The sequence below is a fragment of the Neurospora tetrasperma genome (assembly GCF_000213175.1).
Source record: "Neurospora tetrasperma FGSC 2508 unplaced genomic scaffold NEUTE1scaffold_81, whole genome shotgun sequence".
In the NCBI taxonomy this organism is placed as follows: domain Eukaryota; kingdom Fungi; phylum Ascomycota; class Sordariomycetes; order Sordariales; family Sordariaceae; genus Neurospora; species Neurospora tetrasperma.
Genome location: NW_009799179.1, coordinates 2,918,967 through 2,933,978, shown reverse-complemented (window position 1 = coordinate 2,933,978; position 15,012 = coordinate 2,918,967). Strand labels below are relative to the sequence as shown.

The following is a 15,012-nucleotide window of genomic DNA, read 5'->3' as shown; positions in this document are numbered from 1 at the left end:
GAGGGTAATAAATACCCTATTTATATAGATACCGGTTATTCGAATATTTTAGTCGATAAATAATAGATTTCTAAAAGCCTAAATATATAATTCGATAATTCCGAAATAAAGTCCTTCAATATTATTGGTAGCTACGTTATCCTTATTAGACAAATAATATTCGACTTCTTTATTAAAGGAACTATCGATAATCGTCTGATATAATAGGCTATTATATTAACCGTATAGGTAATTAAAGGACTGGCTACGAGATTATTATTAGGAATATAATAGACTCAATTAAATTAAATCGTTATTAACTCTTTAAAAGATTCTATAAAAATCCCGATATATAGTAATATAATTATTGCAATTAATTGTACAGCGAAGCTACTTCGCTGAAGAGTATTAGTAATATATAATATAATGATTTTATTATATTTTAAACGTTTTATCCCTATTAATTTTATATACGTTACCGATAGGTTACTAGTAGGCGTACTTAAAGAATATATTTTCGAAGGTAGGTATCCCTACGTTTAAAATTATCTTTTTAATATTAAAACCCTTAAGTTTATAAACGTTATTAATATTACTAATAAACTAATACGTATTTATCGCTCCTAGTAAATAGGTACTATTAAAGATCTTAATAGTAATAGTTACTGAGCTATTTCTTTTATATAAGTTCAAGCTCTGCTAGCCGCAGTAAAAATATAATCCGGCGAAGAATTCGCATTTATAATAGAGTTAGAGAATATTATATTATCTCCCGATACGAAGATCGTACGCAATATTAATAATATTACCGAAGACGTCCCTAATTACAAACTAATTAAGGAAGACGCGTTGAAGCTCCTCTATAAATTATTAAAACGGAGCCCCTCCTTAAATATTAGTAAAGATAAAAATATTCTGGAAATCGAATCTATTTACAGCGTTAAAATTTATAATTGCGACCCTAAGTACGTGTAATATATTAAAATACTATTAGATAAATATAATATATATAATAGGCGTAGTATTATTAAAATAAACAACGAAAATATACTTCGCGTAAACCTTGTCGAAAATTAATATAAATAAAAAGTCTTATTTAAACTATACCAATTAGGAATCTAAGACCGCTAATTGCTCAATAAAATACTAAATAAAATGTACGAATACGGTAAATTCGAGTAAATATATAAAGTAACGTTATTTAATTGCTTCTATTTTATTATTTAATATACTATTAATAGCATTTATAAAGGCCGTATTGTAATTGATTTACGGCCGTTGAACCGAATAACTATTAGCAATTTGTATCTATTACTAACCTAGGACTTAATTATTGCTAAGATAAGAAGTAAGAATTTTACTAGCTATTTCGATAGTTTAGCGTTCTTCTACTAAATTAGTATTTACCCGCCTTATTAAGATAGAATAATCCTAATTAGTCCGAAAGGATTGGAATGATTAAACATTGTATTAATAGGGTATAAAAATTCGCTAATTTACGCCTAACGATTTATCGACTGAAAGCTCTATTTATACCACGCCTTTACAGTAGGATATATTAATAATATTATAATATTTAGCAATATAGTTAAAGATTATTTAAAATACTTAGAGATTATTCTTAAGCTATTTAAAGACATTAACCTTAATATTATACTAAAGAAGTTATTCGTCGCTTATCCCTCTATTCAATTATTAAATTACCGTATAGACAGGCTAGGTATAGTTATTATTACGGACCGTATTGTAGTTATCCGAAATATCTAATAACCAATTGATTTAGTATTGTTGGAGTACTATATCAGTTTAGCTAATTTCTTAAAAAGGTTTATCCTTTAATTTATTTAGAAAATCAGTCCGTTGGAAGAAAGGAAAGTTAAATTTATTGAATTTAGTAAAAAGGAAGGTAAAATACTAGAGAAGAAATCCCTAGTAGTATAGAAGACGTTTATTAATATATTAAACTTTATTTTAATAGATCTTAAAAAAGAAGCATTCACTATTTTATAAAATTAATTAATAAAGGAGATAATAGTCTTCTACTATTACCCGAATCGGATTATATTTTTTTAAGATCAACGCTTTAAAAAGATAGGAATTTGGAATTATAGTCTTCTATATCGAAGGCGATTGGTAGGATAGGAAATCTATTTCTATTTACAAAATCTAGTCTATTTTATTTTATAGTAAACGGTTGTCCGCCGCTGAAAAGAATTATTAGCTAATAAAGTTAGAAATAGCCTATTTAATTTAAGCTTACCGATCTCTCCGCTAATTAGTATAGTTTTGCACTAAGCCCGTCGTTATTTTAATAAACTATTAGGTATTAATTAATATTATTAAGTAAACCAACTTAGATACTACCGACCTTATAAAGTTGAATTTAAAGCTTATCGTTGCTTTAATATATTTATTTTAATTTAATTTCGACGTTCGCTATATATTAGGTAAAGTCAATATCATCCTGGATGCTTTATTTAGGCTACCCGGCGCCAAGGTTGAACTACGACTAAATACGAGCGAGTTTAATAATATTTAGAAAAACGCCGCTTACGCAACTTACGTTTATATAAATAAGGATACGAAAATAAAGTTTATTAACGGCTATAGAAAAGATAAATACTACGCTACTGTTGTATAGAAGTTTAAAGAATATAATAAATATAGTATAAGGCTTAGTTTTAATACTAATAAATAATTCCCCTTCTGGTTTAAAGACGGCTTACTATATTACTTTCCTTGCGTAGGTAAGGTAAAACTATACGTCCTTAGCAATATTTTATAAGAAGTATTTGCTTTCGTATATAATAAATACTACTATTTTAGTTTAGTAAGAATAATATAGGAGTTAGAAGGACTTTATTTTCCTTATATAATAAAAGCCTTGAGGTAATACGTAGAATATTATTTATAATGCCTCAAATCTAGAACCGATTATAAGGCTACCCCCGGACTAATAAAACCTATTCGACCCTACCCTATACCGTTCTATACTATTTATATAGATTTTATTATAGGACTTTTAAAGTAAATAAATTAATTAATAGTCTAGGGTAGAGACTAATATAATGTAATAATAATTATTATTTATAACTTTAGTAAAAAAACCCTATTAATCCCTAGCTGTACAAACTATATAGCGGAGTAATAGGCCGAACGTCTAATTACTATATTACTACTCTACGATTGGGGTCTATTCCGAATATCCATTTCTAATCGAAATATAAAATTTTTATTCGTAGTATAAAAAACAATTTTCCAAAAATTAAACACAATATTAATATATACTATAATATAGAACTCGAAGTCGAACGGCTAAATCGAACGACGAAACTAAAAGGTCGAGCTAGCGATTTAATACTATATAATAAAGAACCCGGAAATTCTATAGCTAAATATTCTTTCTACTCTATAGTATAACCTTAATAATAATCTATTAATACTATTAGGTTATACCCCTAATAAACTTATAATAGGATTTAAACCTAATATAGCGCTAGACCTTTTTAAACCTGATAATAAAGCCGATAATCTAGAGGTTATTAGGAAATTATATAATTACGAAGTAATTAAAGTTATCGATTGGGCGGCGACGAAATATAAATTTATATTTAATAAAAGTCACCGGCTACTCCAATTTACTGAAGGGAATAAAGTTATATTATAATTGTATAAAGGATATACCTAGCCTAGTACTAAATTATATAAATACGCCGACTAACGTACCGGCCTATTTAAAATTAAACGAAAAATCGACGATCTTATATACGAATTCGAACTACCCTATATATAGAAGATTCATCCCGTTATTTCGGTTAGCTATCTTAGAAAATACTCTAAAGGCAAAAACCTATTTTATTGCGAGGAATAATTAAGAGAGCATATTATAATTGAAAGTAATACCAACGATTGGTAGTTATACAAAATCGAAAAAATCATAGATTATAAAGTTTCGTAGTATAGTAGTAAGCTATTAATTAAGTATTAATTAAAATATAAAATTTATAGTATAGAGTATAATAAATAATACTCTAAAGGTAGCCTATATATTAATAAATTAATAGAAAACGCTTAAGACTTTGTGTGTAACTATAAAGAACGTTATTCTATCGATCCCAAACTACTTACTCGCGCAAATAAGCTAGTATTAAACGGAACTATAGAAGTTAATTAAATTCCCAAGTTTAATATTATTATTACTATCCTAATAAGAAAAAACAAACGCAACGAGGCGTTAGAGGCGGCGTTACTTACAACGCTAATTCAACCCTCGCTTATAATAAAAAAAAATAAAAAAATATATTACTAATATTAAAACGCTGTTTTTACTACCTTACCTATCGTTATAAATCCTTTCTCCTCCCTAACTAACGTTACTATTATTACTTCGACTATCTTTAAAAACGTTTCTTCCTCCCTAACTAACGTCGGTACTATTACTTCGACTATCTTTATAAACTTCCCCTCCTCCCCAACTAATATTAACCTTAATATTACCGTCGCTCCGCTAATCGTCGGTATTATTAGAACGTTATTTATATTTACCCAATTACTTCCTTTACCGGCACTATACGCCTTAAATTAATAGCCGGTTATTTATATTTTAGCCTATTATAACCGTCCGCGCCGTTAATTAATACTATACGCCTCAAATTAATAATTATTTATTTATATTTTAACCTACCGTTACTATAGCCGTTACTAATATAATAAGTATAAACTTCATTACTTAGTTCGTAATAGTACAAAATATACCGGGTCCCTTTTAGAATATACTCCTATCGATTAAACGTACGAATAAGCCTAAAGTTAAAGGGGCGAAAGATAGTTTATAGAATCATATTGAGTAAATTATCGGTAATACACTTATAAACGATGAGAAAACCGAAGTTATAGCTATATTTAACGATTATAGCGTTTGTAGCCGTATTTTAAATAATAATTATTATAACCAAAGCTATAAGTCCTTCGATATTATTAATAAAGTTAAAAATATTAACGAAGCTATTATATTAGCCGATAACCTCCGCTTAATTAATTATACTATAATTAAAGTTATATATTTTACTATTACTACTTTTAACCCGACTAAGAAATTAAATTAATCGATACGTATAAAGAAGGCTGGATTAGAATTAATAATCTATAAAAAGGGCGAATACTTCTATAAATTAAATCCGTCGGTAATTTTTATACTATAGGATTACGGAATAGTCGCTTTAATATACAACCCTATAAGACATTTACTTAATTATATTATTAACAAGGTAATTAAAGTATTAAACGAAGTAAAACCCTAAATAATTATTAGTAAAAATAAATTGAAGTTTAAAGTATACGAAGTAATAACCGTATATTTAAGAACCGCGGGATTTATTAATAGTTAATACACTAATATTACCGGACTACATTACAATTGGCTTAAATAGTACCCGTAGGCAATAAATAATTAAACTTTATTAAATTTATTAGATAACGCCCTAGCTATACTATTAATTACTACCGTTATACCCTCAATTACCGTAGCTATACCCGCGACTATTAGGCCTGCGGACAATTAAACGCCTATTATTGTAGATAATAGTAATTATAATACTACTAGGTCGATTAACCCTCCAATCGCCTAAATTCCGCTGAGTCCCTTCACTACTAACGGGTTCGAAATTTAATTAATTACCGCTAATTCAACCATCCCTAAACGTATAGCTAAGACTTCCGCCGAGGGTATAATTAAGAAATAGAAAAAGCGGGAGATTTTTTAAGAATAGTTCAATACGATTATTGCGAAGTTCGATGCAACTATTATAAAATTGAATAAGGTTATTAAAATATTCGCTATACTAATGATTGAAATAACGGATAAATTTAATTAATATGACGCCCTAACTGTAAAATATAATACCTTCGAAGGTATTGTAGCCGCAATATAAGTATCGAATTATCGTTATACTTAGTTTTTTAGGCTAGTTTATAATATGCCCGCCGGCGCCCCCAACGGATTAAACGCGTAAATAAATATTAAAGCGGTAGTAATTAGGGCATTCCGGCTATTAGCCTTCGAATTAATATTTTAATTACTATAATTAATAAAAGCTGCCTAGAACGATATATACCTCTTCGAATTTAATAATACTATCGGCCCTATTAATAGTAGTAAGTAGTACGTTTACAATATTTATTACTATGGATTATAGTAATTTATATATATTAAGGAAGGTTTGTAGGGCGGATTCGAGAAACCTATTAATATAGGAAGTATATTTAATAGTTACGGTTACAATAACGGCTATAACGAACTAGCGGCCTAGTAAGAGATACCTAAGGATAATATAAACAAATAGGATTCTTTATCCTAGGAGTAAACGTCGTTACCGCCTTTTCTAGTTCGTAGCGTTAACGGACGGGATACTTTGCGCGCTACCTTCTATAGAAAAACTGTAAGCCAATAAACTTGGACGCTGCTTTTTCCTTTTCTTTACTTTCCTCAATAAAACGTTTTTTTTTATTTTCCACTAATAAATTTGTAGGTTGCTATTTCCTTTTCTTGCTTTCCTGAATAAAAAGTTTTTCTATTTTTTAATAACCGAGGTACTATTTTCAAACGAGACTACTATCTTCCTTTTCTTCTTTATTATTGTATAGCTCCCAACTGTACGCTGCTACTCTCAAGGTAACTATTACGTAAAATAAACGGGCGTAATCTACCAACTATTTTACTAAACGCTAACTCAGATTTCTTTTTCCTTTTTTATCTACAGCTTTAAATCTTCGTTGCCGGTTATTATTTCCATTCTCACGGTCGTACCAGATTGAGACCACCCACTGCCATGTATTTAGAAATGATTAGGACGATTATTATTACGGAGGGGGCATTGTGAGAGGAGTAGAAGGATGGCAGTCGGGGACGACCACTGTCGGGCAAGCCCGACAAGCAAGACCGACGAGCAAGAGCAAGCCCAACAGGGCGCTCAACTGCTCAAGCGCTTAGGTATAAAACCCAGCGCTAAAAACCTTTAGACAGCAGCTTAGACTTAGACTAATCAATACTATCAGATCATTAGCATAACCATCGGGCTATTCATCTTACAGCTGTCCACCTTTCTAAAACAGCTCGGTTTTTCACCCCTCAGTACGGACGATAGGGTATTTATTAAAGGACACGTTTACATTACAATATATATTAATAATTTGCTTATCGCCGGCCTAACTAAGGCCGAGGTACAGTCCCTAAAGGACGCCCTCAATAAACGCTTTAAAATATCCGACATAAAACCTTGTTTATTCTATTTAGGCATGGCTATCTTACGCGACCGCCGCAACCGGTCAATTAGACTATCTTAGAAAGCCTACCTTAAAAAAATTATTAGACAGTTCGGGCTCTAGGACGTTGCCCAGGTTAAGACGCCTATTTAAACCTCCAAAATAGTAGAACTACCTAACGATTTCGAAACTAACAATAAAACTAAAACCTAGTATACTAGTACAATTAACTCGTTAATATACGCTATACTTAGGATACGTCCAAATATAGCTTTCGCAGTATCCTTCTATAATCGGTGTATAATAAGACCTACCGCAGCGTATATTAGCGCAGTCAAACGGATCTTTAGATACTTATATAGTACTATCAAGTTCGAATTAATATATTCCGGGAATATTAAGCCCCTTACCGGTTTTACCGACGTAGATTGGGTTAGTAATTCCTAAATACGCCGGTTTACCTCCGGCTATATATTCAACGTTAGTAGTACTATTATTAATTAGAGCTCAAAAAGATAGGTTACTACTACCCTATCCTTTTACGAAATAGAATTAATTAAGTAAACGTAGGCTATTAAAGAGGCGATCTAACTACAACGGCTACTAAACGAATTAGACAAGTACCCTATATTAATAACTATTATTTATAGTAATAATTAAGGAGCTCTATCTTTAATAAAGAATTTAAAGTTTTATACTAGAACGAAATATATAGATATTCAATAGTTCTTCTACTATAAGAAGTAAACCTCCGAAAAGGTCAATTTCCAATATATACCTACTAGTAAATAAGTCGCCGATAGCCTAACTAAAGCGTTACTAATTGACGCATTCGTTAGATTTTGTAATATATTGGGGCTTTACTAATCTACTTTAATACTATATAATTACTACTTATTTATACCGTTAAGTATATACTCTAATAACTTTAGAACCCTAAAGCCTATACTTAATTACTACATTAATTATTATAGTACTAAACTACAAAGGTCTTAGCACTATTCAATTATTTACTATCTTTCGGCTCGGTCCTATTATAGTCCCTACGACCTCTACCTTAAGGTACGTATGATCGGACGGTCTAAATCGCGACTTTCGAATTCCCGCGAAATTTATTTATATAGGATTTGCGAAAAATCGTCTTACGACGAACTTCAACCTTTCGTAGCATTTCTACCCACCATCGTATTCAACTCAACGAACAAATTCCGAATCTTATTTCCGTTTTATCATACCATACTTCTATAGCGAAGTATAACCAATTTCGTTCTAAAATACAATATTTCTCTTTACCGATAGTACGGGGACCTTTTTCCCACTGGGTTTTTTACTAGCCCGTACTTATCGTTTGGTAGCTTAAGAAGAAAGGAGTACGAATAACTTCAACTTCCGAACCATATTTAGCTCGAGGGGGAGTATTGAATAATTGGTATTTCGATCCACATATAGATAACTTACTCGTTCTCGTTTCATATCTTATATATATTCTTTACACTTCTACTCTCCTCTTCTCCTTCTTCTTCATCCTTCAATCAATAAGTTCACCACCACACTCGCTTACCCTCGTGATGTCTCGCTTCACTTCAATAGTAAAGACGGCTTGGATCCGCCAGACAGAAAGGTTTCTTTCCTTTGCGAAGTTGAGGGATAACATGTAGTAGGTACTCATCATTTGTCGATTGGTCTGGTGATATGGTACTGCCTTAGATCTTTGTTGCAGAGGGAGCCACCCACCTATAGAGAAAATAGATGCAAACGCGAACCTGAGATGAGTTGCGACAATCTACAAATTTTGTCTTCAAGACAGTAGAAGTTCGTCAGGTGGCATAATACCTGCGTCCTTGATGAGTGGAAGTTGACATATTGCTAAAGACGATGTCTATGACGAGGATGTCCAGAAGGTGTCAAATGTGATGATGTAGCCAATGGGCAGAGGTATCTAGAGGTATGAGAAGGTTAAATCAGGTTGGTACTTGATAACACAGGCACCCAGGCAGCGGCGTATCACAAGTCGTAATACGTTGTATACGGGTAGAAAGTCCTCAAGAGCGAGTACTAGTCAGCCCCCATTCATCCGATTGCCTTCCTTCCGTTGTCACTCCCGTCGTCATTGCTTTACAGCTGGCAGAGAGCCCTACCCCAGCCACAGCACTGGGTTGACCCAGAAACCTCGACCACAAGCAAGAATTACCTTCCTTCACTTCCTTCCCCTCCTTCACCCACCAAGAAGCAACACCTCTCACCCCACAGTCGCTTTCTTGATCCTCGCTTCTTGATCATCAAAACAGCCCGCGACTTTGTTACAGTTCTCCCTTTCAGTATGACCTTCCTCCAAGGTCACCAGATAAAGCTGAAACGATTTGCGACCGCGCCTTTGGTTCATACACCCCCCATCAAGGGCCCGGATTTCCTGCCCCTATTGTGGGTTGGCACGACACTTCCCTTTACTTTTGAGGGGCGCGGCGTCATCGAAGATTTCAAGGTATGAAGATGTCAACATCCAACACACCTTCTGTTTATGAAGTTCACAACACTCACTCCACAAAGCTGCTCTCACCGGGCCCAGCTCAGACTCAACTTCAGAAGGAGCGCCATCGAAGATTTCAAGGTATGAAGAAGTTGACAACCAACACACCTTCTGTTTATGAAGTTCCTAACACTCCCTTCACAAAAGCGCTCTCATCGGGCGCGCCTGTAGCTCAAGCTCAACTTCAGGACACCGGAACTTCCCTTAGTCGTGACAAAGAAGACACAGGCCAAGATGGAGGTCAAGAAGGATGGTGTTTTCGTGTGCGTGACTACCTCGAGCCAGGAGATTCGCAAGCACTTGCGTGACATCGCCAAGATCAAGCTTAAGAGAACGCAAGAGAAAACTGAGGAGGTCCTGAGGGAGAAGGGCATCTACGATGGACCCGAGGAGATGGTGGAGGATGTGTACAAGGAGATCATCGATGGCAGTAGCAACTACCCCGTTTACCAGCAAGCTGAGCTACTCGTTGAAGCCGGCCGCATCGGTGTTTTGGAGGCGCAAAGTAAGTCCGACCTGAGATCAAATTGAGGCAAGCGCTTCACAGAAGTCCCTTCAGTTGTGCCTGACCATTTTTGACTTTTTATAGTGGCCAATCCTCATTATGTTTCCAAGGAAGCCGCCACGCTCTGGCCCCGCTGGGGTAACATGTCTCCGTACCTGCGCTTCATCGAACTCCGCGAGCGCCTGGCCAAGGAGGGCTCCCGGCCTGTCAACCATGCCGAACCTGTGGATATTGAGAAGCTCTCGACAAATCAGCTGTCGAACCTCCACGAGGGATGTAAGCGGTGGATGAAGTCTTACAAGGAGAATGGCGAGAGTCACAGTTTGGAGGTGAAGCGGCTGTTTGACCGTGCCAAAGAGCTAGCGAAGGAAGCTCACGATATGCGCACCGCCATCAAGTACTTTTCACGCATGAAACTGGATTTCATGGTTGACAAACTCTTTATGATGGAGATCGTGGTCACGCACTTCCGTTCCTTCAAGGAGAAGGTGGCCACAATGGAGTGGTGCCTGGAACGTTGCGAGTTTGAGGAACGCGTGCGGGCGCATGGAGAGCAGAAGAAGAAGAATAACCCTGAGTGTACGCAAGAACTTGAGGATTTCATGGTGCAGTTGAAGTGGACGGGTGAGGATATATACTTGGAGGAGTTCTCGGACGAAAAGGTCTCGGGAAAGAAGTTGACGGATGAGTTGCCCTGGAGTGGCGCATTGGGGGCGTGGATGGAGGAGGGGGCTAGTCATGCGTTTGACGAGGATGACAGCAACATGTCTCTACATGGAAGTGATTTGACGACGGAGAAAGAGCACAAGGAGAACGGTGGTGAAAAGGAGGAGGGGACGATATAGTAGGAGTCCGCTGCCAGCACCGAGGCTCCTAAGAAAGAGGCCCAGGAAAAGACTGAGCGTAGTGAAGAAGCTTCACCTCATGAGGATCCCGGATCTCCCAAGAAGGAAGCATGGGTTAGCGTACTATTGACAATCGGCTTATCGTCGAGGTCAACACGCTTTTGCGGCCTGATTGTTGTTAGATACCTTAACAACGCTGCATCACCCAGATGGCCAAGGAAACAGAAGCAAAGAACAAAATGAGGAAGAGAAGTAGTGAAAGAGAGAGAATAATGGCTAACAAGATTCGCTGTGTCTAATCGTGGGGTGTCCTGTAAGGTAAGAAGTGCCGTAGTTGTCTTTATGACATTCACTGGGTCTCCTTTTCCTTCGCTTTTGAGAGTAACTCCTTGCAGGAATCCATCGCCTTCTGAGCATACTTGTTCAAGTCCTGGCCAAACTTCTCCTCAAACTTCCCGTCAAACACTTCCACGCTGAACCATCCCTTGAAGCCCGTGTCTAACACTGCTTTGGCAAACTGCTCAATGGGGAGGTAACCACCGTCGTAGGGAAGCGGACGATAGTCGTGACTCCAACGCCCCCTCGGCCGCAATCCCGACTCCGGATCGGGCTTGTCATCCAACGGTGGCTGGACCTTGTACGCATCGCTGATCTGGAAGAAGAAGATCTTGTCGGCCGGCACTGTCTCGGCCAACTCCTTTAAGCTAGCTCTGTATCTGACAGACAACTCCATCTCCGTGATGGCCGGCGTCTCGATCCTGCCAGACTCAGTTGTAGGATCTCCCCACTCCCCTCCAGCGGACTGGAACGTATCAAGGCACAGTCCGACGTTGGGCCTGTCCACCTTTTGCACAATGTTCCAAACATCCGACCATTTTGGGGCGTGCGTGGACCAGCACCAGTTCTCATACGCAAGCTTGAACCCCTTCTCGGCCAGCATGTCCGCCAACTCTCGAAGATCGGCTGCCACTCGCTCGGGATCGGTGGCGATGCCCTCGGAATCGGACGAGCCAACCTGGAGCATGTCCGTCCCCACTGCTTCCATAATTCTTATCCATCCTCTTGCACGCGCAAAGGCGTCCTCACGCTTCTTGCTGCCCTCGGGCCATCCTTCAAAGTTGGAGAAGGGCTGTAGGACGAAGATCTTGAGGTTGTGGCGCTCGACGAGGGTTCGAACTGCTTGCCCGGCTTCGCAGAGGGTGTCGTAGTCGTCTTCGGCAATGTCGCGGCCGAAGTGCAGGTTGGCGTAGGACTGGAGGTCGGGGAAGGAGAGCTCGATGCCGTCGAAGCCGGCGTGACGGATGGCTTCGATCTTTTGGTGGAGCGTGTGTTTGGGAAGGCCGATGGAGCAGGAGGCGAGAGCGAACGGCATTGTGCTTGCTGTATGGACAATTTGGGATCGAAAATGACGCAGAGATTGATAATCAAAGTATGGTAGGAATTTATGTGATTTATTGTTGGGGGTGGTTTCTGAGGTGTTGTTTGTGTTGTTTTGACGGCTCGGTGGGCACCTTGCTGGCTGTCGATGATGTCAACGATTGTCACCCCAGGCGGTTCGTCCCACATTATATCAGGTTGTCGATGCCCCACAACACCGACAACAACCGCTTCTCCCAACAGAGACACAACTACAAAATGGAGGGTTCTCACTTGAAACGAAGAGCGTTTGCATTAACGACATCAAAAGATAAGACAAGAGCCATATAGCCTTTCATCCAACAACTTTACCGACACGATTCCTGGTTCTGTTGAAGACATTTGCAACAGCACCAATCATCCCTGAAGACCACTGCAGTACAGAAGACCCCACGCGAGACCCTAACCCCGGCAACATTGGACCAAAATGGACGTTGAAAAAGTACGGATGCTCCCGAGACACTCGACAGATGCGGCTTAGCTGATGATCATGGCGTTTTCAGATTGGAATGATTGGAACCGGCAGCATGGGCGGCATGATGTCTCTTCTGTTCGCCGAGTACGGAATTCATACGCACTACTACGACCCTTCCAAGAAGAACATCGAAGCCCTCCAATCCCACGCCAAGGAAAGCAAGCACGAAGACAAGATCACCTACCACGACGACCACAAGTCATTGTGCGAGGCTCTAGAGGACGGTGATAAGCCCAAGGTCTTCATGTTCAGCATCCCCATGGCGGCCCCGCCGACGACAGTATCGATGCCCTCGAACCCTACCTCAAGCCAGGCGACATCATCATGGACGCCTCCAACGAGCACTGGAAGGCGACCGAGAGACGACAGGCCCGCCTTGAGCCAAAGGGAATCCATTACATTGGAATGGGCGTCTCTGGGGGCTACCAGTCTGCTCGCCATGGTCCTTCCATCTCCCCGGGTGGCAGCAAGGAGGCCCTCGACAAAGTGTTCCCCTTCCTCCAGAAAATCGCGTCCAAAGACAAAAAGGGACAACCATGCGTGGCCAAGCTTGGACCGGGCGGATGCGGGCACTACGTCAAGATGATCCATAACGGCATTGAGCACGGAATGATGACTGCCCTCTGTGAAGCCTGGGCCATCATGAACATCGGCTTGGGCATGGACTACGAAGAGATCGGCACCGTGTTTGAGAAGTGGAATGGTGACAAGGAAAGGCCATTGAGGGACAACTTCTTGATTGACATTGGTGCCGATATCTGCCGGACCAAGGATGAGAAGGGCAACTATGTGCTGGCCAACGTGCGTGACAAGGTCGTTCAGGATGTAGACAACTCCGAGGGGACGGGAACGTGGTCGGTCCAGGAGGGTACCAGACTCCATGTGCCAGATCCAACCATTGCCGTTTCGCACCTTTTCCGGGTAGCTTCAGCAGATGCAGCGAGGAGACTGACAGTCAGCAAGGCGTTGAACGGAAAGGGGGTGAAGCCGGCTCGAATCGAGGGTGTCGATAAGGACAAGTTCCTGGAAGACTTGTACAACGCCGTCTATGCCTCCTTCCTCATGTGCTTCATCCAGGGCCTGCACGTCCTTTCCAAGGCAAACGAGGAAAACGACTGGAAGCTCGACTTTGCTGATGTCCTGCAGCTCTGGCGCAATGGATGCATCATTCAAAGCGACGGAATTGCCGATTTGCTCGAGACTGTGTATCGCTCGAGGGAGCACGACAACGATGATCTCCTAGGACACCAAACGATTGCTGGCGAGCTCGCAAAAACGTACCCGTCGCTCAAGAGGGTTGTACTGAAGGCTATCGAGTTTGATCTACATGCTGGAGCGCTGGGCACCAGTCTCGAATACTACAAGTACTCGGGTTCGACTGAACTACATACCCACCCAATTCCAGGAGGCCGAGTTGGACTACTTCGGGGCTCACATGTTCGACCTAAAAACTGCTGAGCCGGGTAAGCCGGTGACGGGTAAACACCACTTTGAGTGGAAGCCCGCAAGAGGTATTCTGGAGACGGACGACTAAAGAGTTTTTGCAGTCCTGACTGGAAATTCAGAGAACGAGATACGACGTATTGTGTGTTCAAGATGCTAGTACCTAGACAATGACCCTCAATACAAGGGAACTCCCGACATATCAACGGATTGGACTATCTTCCCTTCACCCCTTTACGCAATCTTGCCCACGCATAAGCGGCTCATCCATCGCAATTCCCAAGAATGCTTCCTCAACATAGACAGGGCCATCGCTTGACATGGAAGATTTAGATTGCAAACCACCATGTACCGACCATCGCCCAGGTTGTGGATGCAGCAAAGTGAAAGGCAGTTCAACGGCAAGCATGGACATTGGTCGCCTTCATGAAACATTGTGCCGCCGGGGAGGGATGTTGATGAAACATGTGGAGTTTTCGACCTAACTGCGGTCCCGTGGTTCCGATCACCGCCCAGGCCCTAGTGTAGAGGTAGACAAGGAGGGCCACGTTCCGAAACTCAT

General features: G+C 39.5%; 3 protein-coding genes across 3 annotated transcripts; 2 read left to right on the top strand and 1 right to left on the bottom strand.

The window, feature by feature from the left end:
* Positions 1–10,000: 10,000 nt before the first annotated feature.
* On the top strand, positions 10,001–11,116 carry NEUTE1DRAFT_55102 (uncharacterized protein; the record flags this gene model as incomplete). Its single annotated transcript, XM_009857410.1, has 2 exons — positions 10,001–10,271; positions 10,356–11,116. The coding sequence occupies 2 exons, from the start codon at positions 10,001–10,003 to the stop codon at positions 11,114–11,116; spliced, it is 1,032 nt and encodes a 343-aa protein (XP_009855712.1).
* A 257-nt stretch (positions 11,117–11,373) lies between these two features.
* On the bottom strand, positions 11,374–12,538 carry NEUTE1DRAFT_125624 (uncharacterized protein; the record flags this gene model as incomplete). The annotated part of the gene is made up of 1 exon (XM_009857409.1): positions 11,374–12,538. The coding sequence occupies one exon, from the start codon at positions 12,486–12,488 to the stop codon at positions 11,466–11,468; it is 1,023 nt and encodes a 340-aa protein (XP_009855711.1).
* A 533-nt stretch (positions 12,539–13,071) lies between these two features.
* On the top strand, positions 13,072–14,541 carry NEUTE1DRAFT_105066 (uncharacterized protein; the record flags this gene model as incomplete). Its single annotated transcript, XM_009857408.1, has 3 exons — positions 13,072–13,253; positions 13,289–14,306; positions 14,413–14,541. The coding sequence occupies 3 exons, from the start codon at positions 13,072–13,074 to the stop codon at positions 14,539–14,541; spliced, it is 1,329 nt and encodes a 442-aa protein (XP_009855710.1).
* Positions 14,542–15,012: the final 471 nt, after the last annotated feature.